Below are 15,639 nucleotides of genomic sequence, written 5' to 3'. Positions count from 1 at the left end.
ACAAACCTCTCTGTCTTTAAAAATGGTCGTCTTGTTCTCTTTTGATAGTAGATATTGGTACCTGTGCCATCACTGCTATTCCTTTTGAGAAATCCAAAGTTTTATTTACTCTTGAAGAGTTGGATGAGTTTACTTTTGTGGATGAAACTGATCAGCAAGCTGTTCCAGATGTGACTCGCATAGGTCCCAGCCAAGAAAAATGGGGTTGGATAATGTTTGAATGTGGACTTGAAAATTTAACCATAAAAGGTAAGCATTCTTAAAAAATTCTGCTTAAATGAGGGACAGATTGGCCCCATGTTGCTGAAATGTTTTGAATGATTGTGATTTTTAATAACCTGAATCAGCATATTTAAGCAGAAAGTGTGGTATGTGGGACTATTTACCAGGGTGGGTGCTCCATCCCAATTGCATAAGTGGAACTTTCCCTTCGTTGTGTGATTCAAAACTAACAGAGCATGTAGACATACAAAGCATCAGTGGTTGAACAGAAAAATCTGTGGTTCAGAAAAAATTTTTGAATAAAATATAAAGCCACCCAGCTTTTGAAAGTTTGTGTCTTTGTAAACTGGATTTTTGATTAGTAGAGATTTGCAGGATGAAAATACAGTAAATCCTTTATTCAGTGAGACACACTGACTTACAGTTACGTTTGTTTTCTTTTATATTACTGAATAATATACAAAAAAAGGGAAGGCTGAGTTGTATATAAGACTTTAGGTTTAGTCATGTATGATAGTAATTTTATATGCTCACAATTCTTTATCTGATAATCTATTCTTATGTGACTTTTATGGATAAGGAGAAGTTTTGATGAGAAAGAATATCTTCATGAATTTTTATTTTTTGTTTTTATCTTTATGGATACTGTAGAGTACAGCATTTATACACCTACCATTTTTAATAAATATATTCTTTCATTTTTAAAGGAGGAAGACAATCTGGTGCTGTTTTATATAATACGTTTGGAATTATGGGTAAAGCTAGTGTCACAGAAAGAGGTGGAGTGCTGACATCCAATAATTCTTCTGATTCTCCAACTGGCAGTGGCTATAATACTGATGTTTCTGATGATAATCTTCCTTGTGATCAAATAAGTCCTTCTTCAGACTTAAATGGAAATTCTGTTTCAGATGAACAAGTTGGTGAATTTTTAATAGTAATAGCGCTTTGAAAAATAACAGAAAACTGCACACCCAATTCAGAGTTAATTTCTGGAGTATATTTGCTTCTCTTTCCATATTTTAGATTTTGCTTAAATAGTAATCAAAGTATTTTGGTGATTATATACTACTACTAGAGTGTAAGTTCTGAAATGTAGGTACCATACCATAGATCTATTTGTATCTGCTGTAGTGCTTTGCTTTATACCTTGCTCATATTAGGCACTTAATATTTGTTGAATTATTAAATTAATAGAATATCAGAAAAGTAGTCATTGTTTTTATGTTGTTTCAAGGATTTTATATGCAATTCATTTATTGTTTTTATAATGGTAGAATGTCATGATGAATAATAGCAATAATGAAAATATTCAATATCCTAGATTATAGAAGAGTTGTACCAGTGATTGGTGCAAGTTATTTCATCTCCGAAGTTTCTTCATCTGTATAGTATTATAATGATATTGACCTTCTAATTTGTTAAGATTAAAGGAGATAATACATATGAAAGGTTTAACTCAGTGTCTGGCACATAGTAAGAACTTGATAGATGTTGTTTTTAAACACATATATACATATACTTCTAATCATTTGAAAATTAGACCAGTTGAAGAGGAAAGAAACCACCTTTTAAGAAATGTCATGGATATCCAGTATCCATTGGCATAATGAACTCTGAACCCCAGGTTTCTAGGAATTTAGTTTTGAAACATTTATTTTGATTTGAGGCATAGTTCAAGAGTTTAATCACAGTTTTCTTGTGAGGTCTTTGGAAGTATTTGGATGGTGGTTGGGAATTAGCACTTTAATTAAGGAAATTAAAAAATCCAATAGGTTCTCACTGGACAAAAGAACTGGGAAAAACCAGCTGTGCTCTCTTTGTCCTTCTATCCTGCTAATATACTTGACAGAAACTCAGGTGTTTTCCTTGGTCTTTCGGATCCTACTCTCCTTGCTGAGTATCTCTAAATTTTGTAACATTGCTTACTTTGGCTTCTCTGACTTTTGCTGGTCCATGTCCTTATTCAGTTCTTTGTCCTTAAATGTGGGTGTTCACCCCACGTTCTCTTTTTGGCTACTTTGCTTTTTTTGCTATTTGTCCACTCCCTGATTTATTTCATTTCCTAGTCCTGCTCCATAATTTGATGATACTACTCTTGCCCATCGGTTATGCTTTTAGCACTAACCCTTCACCTGAGCTCCCGAAGTACATGCATTGGCCTTTAGCTGTCATCAGTTACACATACCATAGGTGCCCAAAATTCGGTCAACCTAAATCTAAGTGTATTACTGCTTTGCTTCACATATTATTATAATTAGTTGCTTATTACCTACAAGCTCCCTTCCCTTTTTAAAATTTGAGTTCTTGAAGACTTTCTTCTCACAGCCTTGTCTGAAACCCACAGGTCAGGTGTATTTGAGAATTCAGACTTTTTTTCCTTTAAGAGAAAGGTAATAACTGTGTGTGGTTTATATGTTACACAAACGCCTAGTGGAATCTGAGATAGCACTGTGTCTTGAAGTATTTAAATACTTATGTAGCACAACACTAATAAAAATGCCAAATGGGATAAATAGCCCATCACCAGTTCAGATCAAATTTTGTTGCCACATTTACACAGAAATATTTAGATTTTTCAGAACATTGTAATTTTAGAATTGCAGATAAGGAATGTCGACTTATATTTAGTGCCTGCTAACTTTAAAATTACTGTTGCCTATGGTTCAAATTGTTTTATTAGCACTTAGGATTCAAACTATTTTGTGGATACTCTAGATTCCTTAATCATCCCACAAGAAAATGTCAGTCTTTTCTTCATCTGGATCACAAGTGAATCAGAGAGCTATAAGTAGACATTACAGGCTGTAGACTTTTTTGTTTCCTTAATATTATTCTTACCTCCTTGCATTCTAAAGAGTGGTGATTATACATTTAAAAAATACTCCTCTATTTCTTAATACTGATTCAGACTGCTAGCATATAAGATAACTCAGAATTTTTGATTGTAGAGTGTTATTTATTTGAACATGGACTACACTACTATTTTTATGGCACTTTATTTGGAAGGTTAAAGTATTTTGTTAAACTGGAATGGAAAATAGGTTGTGGTGGGAAGCAGAAGACCTTAATTCTATCACTCATTCTCCTACTTAATATTGTATGACCTTTTGGCAAATCACCAAACCTCTTTCTCTCACTTTCTTCACGTGGAAAAAATAACAGTTAAACATCTCTAAACAAATGTGATTGAATGAAGTGATCATGAGAAACCCTTCAGTTCTAAGATCTCTTGATTTATGGTTTGTTACAGTGCAATGGCTTCTCAGACTATGATCCTTGGAGCTTCAAGGGTCTCTAGATATTTCTCAGAATCAGGCTGAGCAGGGTTTATGTTAACTGTTTTATATAAAGGTGTTATCTGTAGAACTTGCTTTGTTGGGAAGATTTTGTGCTTAAAACATTAACCTTTGCACTAGTGATTTTAAGGAGCTAAGTTTTTGGTTTTTGAATTTATGTAGGATGAAGGAGTTGAATCTGATGATTTGAAAAAAGATCTACCTCTGATGCCTCCACCTCCAGATTCATGTAGCATGAAGTTGACCATCAAGGAAATATGGTTTAGTTTTGCAGCTCCCACCAATGTGAGATCTCCTACACATTCATTTTCTAGGTAAAAAGTTTTTAAAAAGTAGTACTATTCCTTGATGTTACTTTATTTTAAATAACATAAAATTCTGTCTCATGTTTTTTAAATTATTTTTCTGATATATCTAGCATTAGGGTTGCCACTTTCTTACCATATTTCCTACTTTCATGCTTTCTATAGACCTTATTCTTCTCTTGTTTGACTCTTTTTCTTTTCTAGGTCTTTAGTTTTATATGTCACCTCACCATGCACTTCTTACTTTCACCTCTAATAGGTTTTAATATTTTTCTTTTTTTCCTATTATCTGTTCTTGGCATTTCTACTTATATGTTCATAATGTATCTGGTAACCAAAAGGAAACGAAATTTTGCCTAAGTAAAATAGCCACTAAGTATAGTAAGTATGGGTTATTGTTTGAAATACAAATCTTGACACTTGTTTTTGTATTTTCTTTTTTTTAATATTCAAAGGCAGCTGAACCTTTTAAGCACTGCAACTCCAGCTGTTGGTGCATGGCTTGTTCCCATTGATCAACTCAAATCATCCTTAAACAAATTAGAAACTGAGGGCACTTTGAGAATTTGTGCTGTTATGGGATGCATAATGACAGAAGCATTAGAGGTATGTCTTTCAACAATACAAGGTATCATACAGAATTTATTATTGAACATGATCCCTTATTGTTCATCATTGTTGGAAAACATCAGACCTGCAAGTTCTTGATTACTAGATATCTTCTATTTGCACTGTCTTTGATTTATATAACTCTAAATCTGTTGTTTTTGCTTTGTTTCAGAATAAAAGTGTACATTTTCCGCTGAGAAGTAAATACAACAGACTTACAAAAGTTGCACGTTTTCTCCAAGAAAATCCTTCATGTTTGCTGTGTAATATACTACATCACTACCTGCACCAGGCAAATTACTCCATCATTGATGATGCTACAATGGTGAGTTATGGAAACCATATGTGAAACCATAGGTTAGTTTTAAAGAAGTCTCTATTCTTTAGAGGAGCCATTCATTGATCCATGGGGTTTGAGATGTGGATGAGAAGTCTAGAGGAGAAATACAATTAGAAATACCAGCTTATAGACAACAGTGGGCTCAGATGAATGATTTGGGAGTTGCCAACATGAAAGTGTTAGAAGCTGTAGATGAAAACTTCTAGATGGATGAAACTTCTAGGGATGATGGCGTCTAGGGATGATGGCATGTTGAGGGAGAAACTGGTCCAGAATGGATCCCTGAAGAATACCAAAATTAAAGTGGGGTGGCGAGAGGGTGGATAGAGCTACACAGAATGCTGAGGAGGGAAAGTAACAGGTAGGAGAATCAGGAATAAATGCCTTAGAAGCCAAAGGTTTAAAGAATTTCAAGCAAAAAGTAATCACCAGCATCAGATTTCACAGAAATGTTTAATAAAATAGGGGCTAATTAATGGTTAAGGGGAGAATGTATAATAATACAAAATAAATACAATATATGTCTGCCTCTAGAAAAGCACTAGAGAAGATAACATGTCATCATTAGAGGTTTAGAACTTGATGATCTCTCTTCTCTCCAAGCTTTAGGTCAATAGAAAATGCATGAGAAGTTTAGCCAAATTAGGGATCATTGTATCAGTATTTATTAATGATAACCTCCAATGAGAGAATCTCTAGTAAATGATGGATTAGAAAAAGGTACTTAGACCTGAGACTAGTATAGTGCTTTCTACTCCTACCCTGGAAATTGAAGGCTGGAGGTACACAGTGCAAGGCTAGCTTGCCCATCTACTCATAGGCAGAGACACTGGAACTGAAATGCCACCAGGCATTTCTTATGTATGGATGCTTTGCCAAGATATGCTTTATATGTAAGAGGAAGAAGCACAAGATGGTCTAAGAATTAAAGGACAGGCTAAGAGATCTGATGTTGCTCAGAAAGCAAGTGAGGTGATTTCTGCTGTCTAATAAATGTCTGTCTTCAATCAGAGCATTTCTCCCAACACAAGGAATTACAAGAAAGGGGATGGAGAGGAGTTGGATGTTTTCCTCTTAGGAAATTAGGAATTAGCCAAATTTTCTTTCTTAAAATCATCATCATGTGGAATAAAGTATATTCTAAATTATGTAATTGTTACTGATAATACCTTTAACTTTGAAAGCAGTTACAAATTCAACTGTGTTCAGCATTTAACCATAGTAATTTATTTATTTTTAATGTTAAAATAGTGGTGGTTACCTAATCTTTGAAGGGAATAATTTCATTCTATTTGTTTAATGAATATTCCAGGTAGCTCAGAATACATTTGATTTCCTCAATTGAGTAAAAAAGGTACAGTAGACTGAATGCTTCTTAAGGAGAATCCCAATTTTGTGCCTCATGTTTAGCTTCTTATTCACCTGGTAATGTGTTATGACAGAAAGATACAATGTTGTATTTAAAGAATGAGTTCTATAGTCAGTTTGAAATGATCTCTTTTGTAACCTTGAACAGATTATATCACATAAATTCTAGCTTCTTCATCTCTAAATGGGAGTTATGGGGTTTAAATGAATAAATGTATGCAAAGCACTTAAATAGTAACTTACTATTAAATCATTATTGTTACAGAGTGATGGACTTCCTGCTTTGGTAACTTTAAAGAAAGGTTTAGTTGCACTGGCAAGGCAGTGGATGAAGTTTATTGTGGTGACACCAGCCTTTAAAGGAGTTAGCTTACATCGACCAGCTCAGCCCCTCAAACCTCAATCAGCTGTGGATCACGAACATGAAGATGGACTTGGGCTGGACAATGGAGGTGGTCTTCAAAGTGACACCAGTGCTGATGGAGCAGAATTTGAATTTGATGCAGGTAATCTGTAAATATTTTAGTTAGATATTATACCTTCGTAACATAGTATATGTGATAATTTTAATCATTTGTGTGCCAAAATTTGAAATTGTCATGGCTTAATTACATAAGTATGATTTGTATTAGTCCAAATAAATGATGATAATATTGGAATTTTTATACTGACTTTTGAGTTTTATATTTAATTTCATAAAATACGATAGACTTCTCCTAATCTATCCAGTACAATAACAGACATTTTTCCATAGCTAGAATGTTTTGCGTGAAGCACATTAAGTTTCTTTTAAAATTCACATTTGTATTTGTTCATTGTCTTGTCTATGACATAGTCTTTTAAAGAAGCCTTTGAATTTTACCTGGTGCCTGGTTGATTATGTATTTATGTAATGTTTAGAGTCATGCTTTCAGCCTGTAATTTTATCATCATAATGGCTGTGCCAGAACACAGACAGTAGATATGCTTTTCAAAATTATATGTGCACACTTTAATGCTTTTTCAGAGGTTTTCTTTTGTTATCATGACATGTCATTTTCAATTATACTGAATTATCATATAATATTTTGAAAAAAATATTACAAGTACCATGGAAAAGGACAGTAGCCTTAAAATTAGAGCTTTCAGAACATTGATATATCAAAAATCTCCCAACAAACAAAAGTCCAGGGCCAGATGGCTTCTCAAATTCTACCAGACATTTAAACAAGATTTGATACCTAGTCTTCTCAAACTATTCCAGAAAATATGAATGGAGGAAAACTTCCAAACTCATTCTGCCAGGCCAAGCATTACCTTGATCCAAAACCAGACAAGGATCCCACTAAAAAGGAGAATTACAGGTCAATATCCCTGATGAACCCAGATGCAAAAATTCTCAACAAGATACTAGCAAATCAAATCCAGAAGTACCTTAAAGGAATTATTTACCATTATCAAGTGGGATTTAATCCTGGGCTGCAGGGGTGGTTCAATATTTGCAAATCAATCAATGTGATACACCACATTAATAAAAGAAAGGGTAAGAACCATGACCCTTTCAATGGATTCAGAAAAAGCATTTGACAAAATATAGCATCTGTTCCTGATAAAAACCCTCAATAAAGTAGGTATAGATGGAACATACCTCAACATCATAAAGGGCATATACAAAGACCCACAGCTAATACCATCCTTAATGAGGAAAACTGAGAGCTTTTCCTCTAAGGTCAGGAACAAAACAGAGGTGTCCACTCTCACCATTACTATTTAACATAGTACTGGAAATCTTAGCCTCAGCAATCAGACAACCAAAGGAAATAAAAAGCGTCCAAATCAGCCATGAAGAAGTCAAACTTTCACTATTTGCAGATGACATGGTATGCTATGTAGAAAATCTGAAAGACTCCACCAAAAAAATTGCTAGAACACATGAATTCAGCAAAGTTCAGGACACAAAATTTGTGTACAGAAATCGGTTGCATTTCTATACACCAATAATAACACAGCAGAAAAAGAAATCAAGGGATCAGTCTCCAAAGTTGCTCCGGAAACCGTAAGATACCTATGAATAAACCTAACTAAAGAGTCAAGAGATCTGTACTCTGAGAACTGTAGAACACATATGAAGGAAATTGAAGAGGACACAAAGAAATGGAAAAGCATCCCATGCTCATGAATTGGAAGAATAAGTATTGTTAAAATGGCAATACTACCCAAAGCAATCTGTGTATTTAATGCAATCCCTATCAAAATACCACCGCCATCTAGAATAAAATACTAGAATAAATAATCCTAAAATTTGTATGGAAACACAAAAGACCCTGAACAGCCAAAGCAATCCTGAAAAAGAAAAGGAGAGCTGGAAGCATCACGATTCCAGACTTAAAGCTATATTAAAAAGCTATAATCATCAAGACAGTATGGTACTGGCACAAAAGCAGACACTTAGATCAATGGGACAGAATAGAAAACCAAGAAAGGGACCCACAACTATATGGCCAACTAATCTTCAACAAAGCAGGAAAGACTATCCAATGGGGAAAAGACAGTCTCTTTAACAAACGGTGTTGGGAAACCTGGACAGCAACATGCAGAAGAATGAACCTGGACCACTTTCTTACACCATACACAAAAATAAATTCAAAATGCATGAAAGACCTAAAGGTGAGACAGGAAACCATCAAAATCCTAGAGAAGAGAACAGGCAGCAATCTTTTTGACGTTGGCTGGAGCAACTTCTTACTAGAGATGTCACTAGAGACAAGGGAAACAAAAGCAAAAATGAACTATTGGGATCTCAGCAAAATGAAAAGCTTTTACACAACAAAGGAAACAATCACCAAAATAAAAAGGTAGCTTATAGAATGGGAGAAGACATTTGCAAATGACATATCTGATAAAAGGTTAGTATCCAAAATCTATACAGAACTGATCAAACTTCACACTGAAAAAACAGATAATAGACATTTTTTCTTTTTTTTTATTTAAAAATTTTTTTTTTTCCCAACGTTTTTTATTTATTTTTGGGACAGAGAGAGACAGAGCATGAACGGGAGAGGGGCAGAGAGAGAGGGAGACACAGAATCCGAAACAGGCTCCAGGCTCCGAGCCATCAGCCCAGAGCCTGACGCGGGGCTCGAACTCACGGACCGTGAGATCGTGACCTGGCTGAAGTCGGACGCTTAACCGACTGCGCCACCCAGGCGCCCCAATAGACATTTTTTCAAAGAAGACATCCAGATGGCTAACAGACACATGAAAAGATGCTCAACATCACTCATCATCAGGGAAATAACAAATCAAAACCATGATGACATACCACTTCTCACCTGTTAGAATGGCTAAAATTAACAACAGAAGAAACAACAGATGTTGGTGAGGATGTGGAGAAAGGGAAACCCTCTTGCACTATTGGTGGGAATGCAAACTGGTGCAACCACTGTGGAAGACAGTGTGGAGGTTCCTCAAAAAGTTAAAAATAGAACTACCCTACAACCCAAGCAATAGCACTACAGATTCGAAGGGGTACATGTACCCTGATGTTTATAGCAGCATTATCAACAATAGCCGAACTATTGGAAGAGTCCAAATGTCCATCAGCTGATGAATGGATAAAGATGTGGTATATATATACAATGGAATTTTACTCAACCATCATGAAGAATGAAATCTTGCCATTTACAACAACATGTATGGAAGTAGAGTTTATTATGCTAAGCAAAATAAGCCAGTCAGAGAAAGACAAATACCATATGATTTCACTCATATGTGGAATTTAAGAAACAAAGCAGATGAACATAGAGGAAGAAAAAATAAAGAGGGAAGTAAACCCTAAGAGACTCTTAACTATAGTGAACAAACTGAGGGTGAATGGAGTGAAATGGGTGGGGAGAATGGGCTAAATGGGTGATGGGCATTAAGGAGGGTACTTTTTACGATGAGCACTGGATGTTATATGTAAGTGATGAATCACTAAATTACGCTCCTGAAACCAATAGTACACTGTATGTTAACTAACTAAAATTTAAATAAAAATTTGGAAAAAAATCTTTACCCAGGTTTTTTGTTGTTGTTTTTAAAAAAACTTTATATTTAAAAGTGAATATGCTATGAATAATAGGCTGGATTTCAAGTCTACCTGAAAATTGGAAGAATAGTGTAATAAACATCTCTTCTAATTAGTTATCTTCAAATGCCTAGGTTAATCTGAAGATTATGTATTTGCAGCTTAGTTGAATTGTTTTTTTATCTCTATACCATTTGGGTGGCCTGTGGAGGCACTGAATAGAAGTTATTTGTTCCTTTTTTAAGATGAATGAGAAGATTGGGGTTGGGAGAGTAAAAGAAAAATGTGAATTAATATTATAGTTTATTCCACAATTAATTTCAAGGAAATTTAATTAATTTATTTATTCAAGGCATATGTAAAGTTGAGTGTAGTTACACCACTAGGTGTTGATGTTTCAAGAAAATGTCTAATAACCTATAGCCTACATATTCTTTTGCACTATTTCAGCCACAGTCAGTGAGCACACAATGCTGCTAGAAGGAACAGCCAACCGGCCTCCACCTGGTAGTTCTGGACCTGTAACTGGAGCTGAAATAATGAGGAAACTTTCTAAGACTCATACTCATAGTGACTCTGCATTAAAAATAAAGGTACATTATTATTACTATTTTTAGTTAGAGTAGTCTTCTAGAGAAGATCTAAATTTTTGATATCTCAAATTCAAATACTAGGTATTTAAATTTAAATCTTCAAATAGTATTTCTATATTCAGTAATTAATAATTCAATAATAATAAATATCCTTATGGTGAAATTAACATGATTAGTAATTTAATATACAGTTAGAGTTAGGCTATTTTATGAATTTATTTACACTGTTGAGCTGGACCACCTTGGGAGCCAGACAGCCTTGGTTTCAATTCTGCCTCTGCCACTCAGTTGCTTTGTGACTGAACAAGTTACCTGTACTGTGTGTCTGTTTCGTTATCTGTCTGATGGAGATTACAGTAATAACTTTTTCCAGAAAGTCAATGTAAGAAATAGCTGTAATATATGGAAAATGCTTAGAATAATACCTGGCACATAGTAAGAATGTAAGTTATTTGTTGTTGTCATGGGCTATGTATTTTTTGTTAGTTTCCTTTTCTGAGCAACGAAAACGACAGTTAATATATTAGCTTTCTTTGAAAATCTAGGTATAGACTTATATTAATACCCAGAATCCATAAGGTAAAAGGTGATAATTTTGCTTATATTAAAATATAAAGTTTCTACACAGAAAAAAATAATGTATCATAAACAAAATAGACAAATGACAAAGGACTAATTTCCTCATATATATAAAGATCTTTTTCTAATCATTAGGAAAAAAGAGCAAAACCAAATGGAAAAATGGTATATGGGCAGTTCACATAGAAATGTATATACATATGTGAATATGTACCCTCTTACAATTAAAGAAATGTAAATTAAAATGAGATTTCCATTTCCACCTGTCAGATTGAAAACAGTAAAACATTTGAATAGTGTATATTGTTGGTGAAGATGAGAAAACAGACACTCTCCTACACTACTGGTGGGAGTGTAAACTGGCACAACCTCTTGGAAGAATAATATGACAATTTGTATCAAAACTTAAAATGTGATCTTCTCTTACCCAGTATGTTCATGTCCAGGAATTCATTCTAAAGAAATGGATGTTCTAATAATTCAAAGACACACATCCAATAATGTTTTTACAACACTGTTTATCATAGGAAAATAATAGAAGAAACATAAATGACTAATCATTAGAGGACTAATAAACTAGTGTACCCTGATACAGATGTATACTATGAAGACTTAAAAAATTGTGTTTAAAAGATAAAGGAGATCTCTAAGTGGATATGGAATGGTCACCAGAGTGCTGGATTAAAGTAAACACAAAATATGGGATAATGTGTATCTGTGTGTTAAAAAAAAAGGATAAATATGTGTATGTGCTTGTACAGTCATAAATTATTTAAAGAAGGATAAGAAATAGTACCTTTGGGGGAAGGGATATAGTAGACTGGAGTGAGGGGATACTTTTTATTGAATAATCTTTTTGTGCTTTTAAAGTCTTCATTCTGTGTACATATTGCTCTTTTAATTAAACAATTCAATGATTGGTATACATTTGTTAAGTTTGGAATATTAGGCTTACTCTATTTCTACAGCATAGTTAGAAGGAGGATACTTTTAAACTCTCAACTCCTTAGTTTCAGGGTTTTTTTTGGTTGATGATTTTTCCTTTCTCCACAAACAGTCCTTTGTTTATGGATCATAAAAATCCTCCAGAGAATTGAATTGCAGTGCTTTGTTTCAGATCTCTTCTTTTATAGGCTTTTCTTGTACTATTTTATACTGACCTGAAATTCTAATCTTAGATGTGACAGAGCAAATAGAGATGGGCAGTTCTGTAACTTTTTATTTTCCTCAGAGAATTTCTGAAAATTGTTTTTGACATATTAGAACTCTACAGAGAATCTCTCACAGTTTTTCATTATCAGGGTACCAAGAAAAGTACTACAGTATTAAGAATTTCAGTATAGAAATCTTGCCACAAGACACACTCTTCAGATTTCAAAGGGAGTTAATAATTCCTTGTTAAAATAATAAAGGCTGTTCTTTGCATTGTACTATAACGTTTTAAAACATTTTTACATATACTTGAGATTCACCGTAGTCCTAGTAGGCACAATCTGTGTTGGTATTAACGTGAATAGTAACTAGCAGTAATAGCAACAGTAGTAGTAGTTGCAGTTATTAGCAGTCATTGTTACATACATAAGAAAGAAAGAGCCCTGTGTTGTTCCTTTTGCAGGGCATTCACCCATATCATTCTTTGAGCTATACCAGTGGAGACACTGCCACAGATTCTCCAGTACATGTTGGACGTGCTGGGATGCCAGTTAAGGAGAGTCCAAGGAAGGAGAGCCTACTCAGCTATCTGACTGGAAGCTTCCCAAGCCTGCACAACCTCCTGGAAGGGACCCCTCAAAGAAGTAGTGCAGCTGTAAAAAGCAGCTCCCTAACAAGAACAGGTACATGCTTAGTTTAGACAATTACAAGTTTACTTCTATGCAAGAATTAAAAACAAACAGGACTTAAGTTTATTTTGATTTATACTTTGGTTGCATAACTAATCTATCTATGTATGACACATAGAAATCTTTGAAAAAATATTTTGGGAAACTCTTCTCTTTGTAACTTTTGGTGTCTTCATGCCTTTAATTTGTATTTCTAAATTGCAGCATTTGACATTACTGTCAACCTAGTCATGGTATGTCAAAACCAGCTAGCGGTGCATTTCTTCTTGTTATATTAAAAATAACTTATTTATTAATGCCTTAATATCTAAATACCAACATCATGCAGTGAGTTTGAAAACATCTGCAAAAGACAATTTAACCTGACTTTTAAAAATTAATTACAGGGGCGCCTGGGTGGCACAGTCGGTTAAGCGTCCGACTTCAGCCAGGTCACGATCTCGCGGTCCGTGAGTTCGAGCCCCGCGTCAGGCTCTGGGCTGATGGCTCGGAGCCTGGAGCCTGTTTCCGATTCTGTGTCTCCCTCTCTCTCTGACCCTCCCCCGTTCATGCTCTGTCTCTCTCTGTCCCAAAAATAAATAAAAACGTTGAAAAAAAAAATTTAAAATAAAATAAAATAAAATAAAAATTAATTACATAAATCATATTTTATGCTTCCTTAGTATGTAAGTAATACATAAATAATAAACAATAAAACTTTATTTTCAGGAAATACAATGGCCACTGATATGTTATCCGAACATCCCTTGCTATCTGAGCCGTCTTCTGTGAGTTTCTATAATTGGATGTCAAATGCTGTTGGTAATCGTGGAAGTGTGGTACAGGAATCTCCTGTTACAAAGTCTGCACATAACAGCCTTCCAACAGGTATTGAGCTACGTGTTATTTTGCTTAACTGTCTAAGGTGCATACATAAATTTTAGCAAAATCCTGTTTTTCAAGGAATAGTCAGAAAATCTGAAATGTTTAATAGTGTTTAGTTGAAATTTTCCCATTTATGAAATGTTTTTGTTAATATCAAGTTAAGAGAATCGTAAGCTGTCACTTGGTGTTCTTGTGGAAAGACAAATATGTCAAATGTGAGATTGTATATAATTTAAAGAGTTTAAAATGTCCAGTTAATGTGGCTGGTTTAATTTTCTAAATACCAAAAGGCAGTAAATGAAAACATGCAAAGTATATGGCATAATGTACCTACAATACAGAAAAATATTTTTAGTTTATTCACGTTCCTCAGAGAAATAATAACTAGCATTCTTTTACTCTTTTTAGTAATTAAGTATTTAATTAAAATATTTAATTAAAATCTAAACGAGTACTAAGAGGAATTAAAATAAGATTCTTGCCCTTGAGGAGGAAACGAGGGCAACTTATTTTATTTTATTTTATTTTTATTTTAGTTTTATTTATTTATTTTTAAATTTTATTTATTCTGAGAGAGACTGACAGAGAGAGAGAGAGAGAGAGAGAGAGCGAGCATGTGTGCATGTGCATGAGTTGGGGAGGGGCGGCAGGAAGAGAGGCAGAGAGAGAGAATCCCAAGCAGGCTCCATGCTGTCAATACAGAGACCGATGGAGGGCTTGAACTCACGAACCATGAGATCATGACCTGAACCAAGATCAAAAGTCAGATGCTTAAGTGAGCCACCCAGAAACCCTGGCAGTTTGTTAATTTTAAAAGAGTGTGTGTAAATAGTAAGAAGACTGGCAGGGAATTCACAAAGAAATATTGGTGGCTATCTCCAGAAACAGAAGAGGTGCCACCCTTCATTTTCTTTTTTTTTTTTTTTCAACGTTTTTAAATTTATTTTTGGGGCAGAGAGAGACAGAGCATGAATGGGGGAGGGTCAGAGAGAGAGGGAGACACAGAATCGGAAACAGGCTCCAGGCTCCGAGCCATCAGCCCAGAGCCTGACGCGGGGCTCGAACTCACGGACCGTGAGATCGTGACCTGGCTGAAGTCGGACGCTTAACCAACTGTGCCACCCAGGCGCCCCGCACCCTTCATTTTCTACTTTTTTTCTTTTTTGGGGGTGTTTTCCCAAATTTATTAGATGCATGTATTATTTTCTTGTAAAAATTTTTTTTTAAAGGCTGTGAAATAGGCTTTGGTCCTAGTTACAGAGGGCAGCTGAAGTTAATCCATGTAACAGCAATTTGCATTGCTAACAAATTCTGTTCATATAGAAAATAGGAAATTATGAAATGTGGTTGAAACATGACTTTAGTTTTTGGTTTTTTGTTTTGTTTGTTTTGTTTTTGCTGGTGTGTGGCGTACTTTTGAACCTGGAACCGATTCTAATTATGACTACATTCCAGTTCTTAGCATTGGCTCTTGGTTGAAGAAGAAAGAAGGATGATGCTTCCACCAGCTCTCAGTACTTTTCTAAAACTAGTCTCACTACTGTGCAGTTGAAATTTTAAGAAAACCAGAA

At 34.7% G+C, this 15,639-nt stretch overlaps 1 protein-coding gene across 10 annotated transcripts in view; it reads left to right on the top strand.

The window, feature by feature from the left end:
- BLTP1 (bridge-like lipid transfer protein family member 1) overlaps nucleotides 1–15,639 on the top strand; it is a 215,204-nt gene that overhangs the window by 111,924 nt on the left and 87,641 nt on the right. For 8 of the 10 annotated variants that reach the window (XM_058721464.1, XM_058721465.1, XM_058721469.1 and 5 more), the window contains 9 exons: nucleotides 49–249; nucleotides 930–1,141; nucleotides 3,684–3,835; nucleotides 4,282–4,432; nucleotides 4,608–4,760; nucleotides 6,409–6,649; nucleotides 10,642–10,784; nucleotides 12,979–13,198; nucleotides 13,913–14,071. In XM_058721464.1, the coding sequence (XP_058577447.1) occupies nucleotides 49–249; nucleotides 930–1,141; nucleotides 3,684–3,835; nucleotides 4,282–4,432; nucleotides 4,608–4,760; nucleotides 6,409–6,649; nucleotides 10,642–10,784; nucleotides 12,979–13,198; nucleotides 13,913–14,071 (1,632 nt within the window). The remainder of the gene's footprint in view (nucleotides 1–48; nucleotides 250–929; nucleotides 1,142–3,683; nucleotides 3,836–4,281; nucleotides 4,433–4,607; nucleotides 4,761–6,408; nucleotides 6,650–10,641; nucleotides 10,785–12,978; nucleotides 13,199–13,912; nucleotides 14,072–15,639) is intronic. The other 2 variants (XM_058721470.1, XM_058721463.1) reach the window with 1 other exon arrangement.

Source organism: Neofelis nebulosa, chromosome 3, assembly GCF_028018385.1.
Source record: "Neofelis nebulosa isolate mNeoNeb1 chromosome 3, mNeoNeb1.pri, whole genome shotgun sequence".
Lineage (NCBI taxonomy): Eukaryota > Metazoa > Chordata > Mammalia > Carnivora > Felidae > Neofelis > Neofelis nebulosa.
Note: the sequence above shows the minus strand (reverse complement) of the source record. Positions and strands in the feature narration are given on the sequence as shown.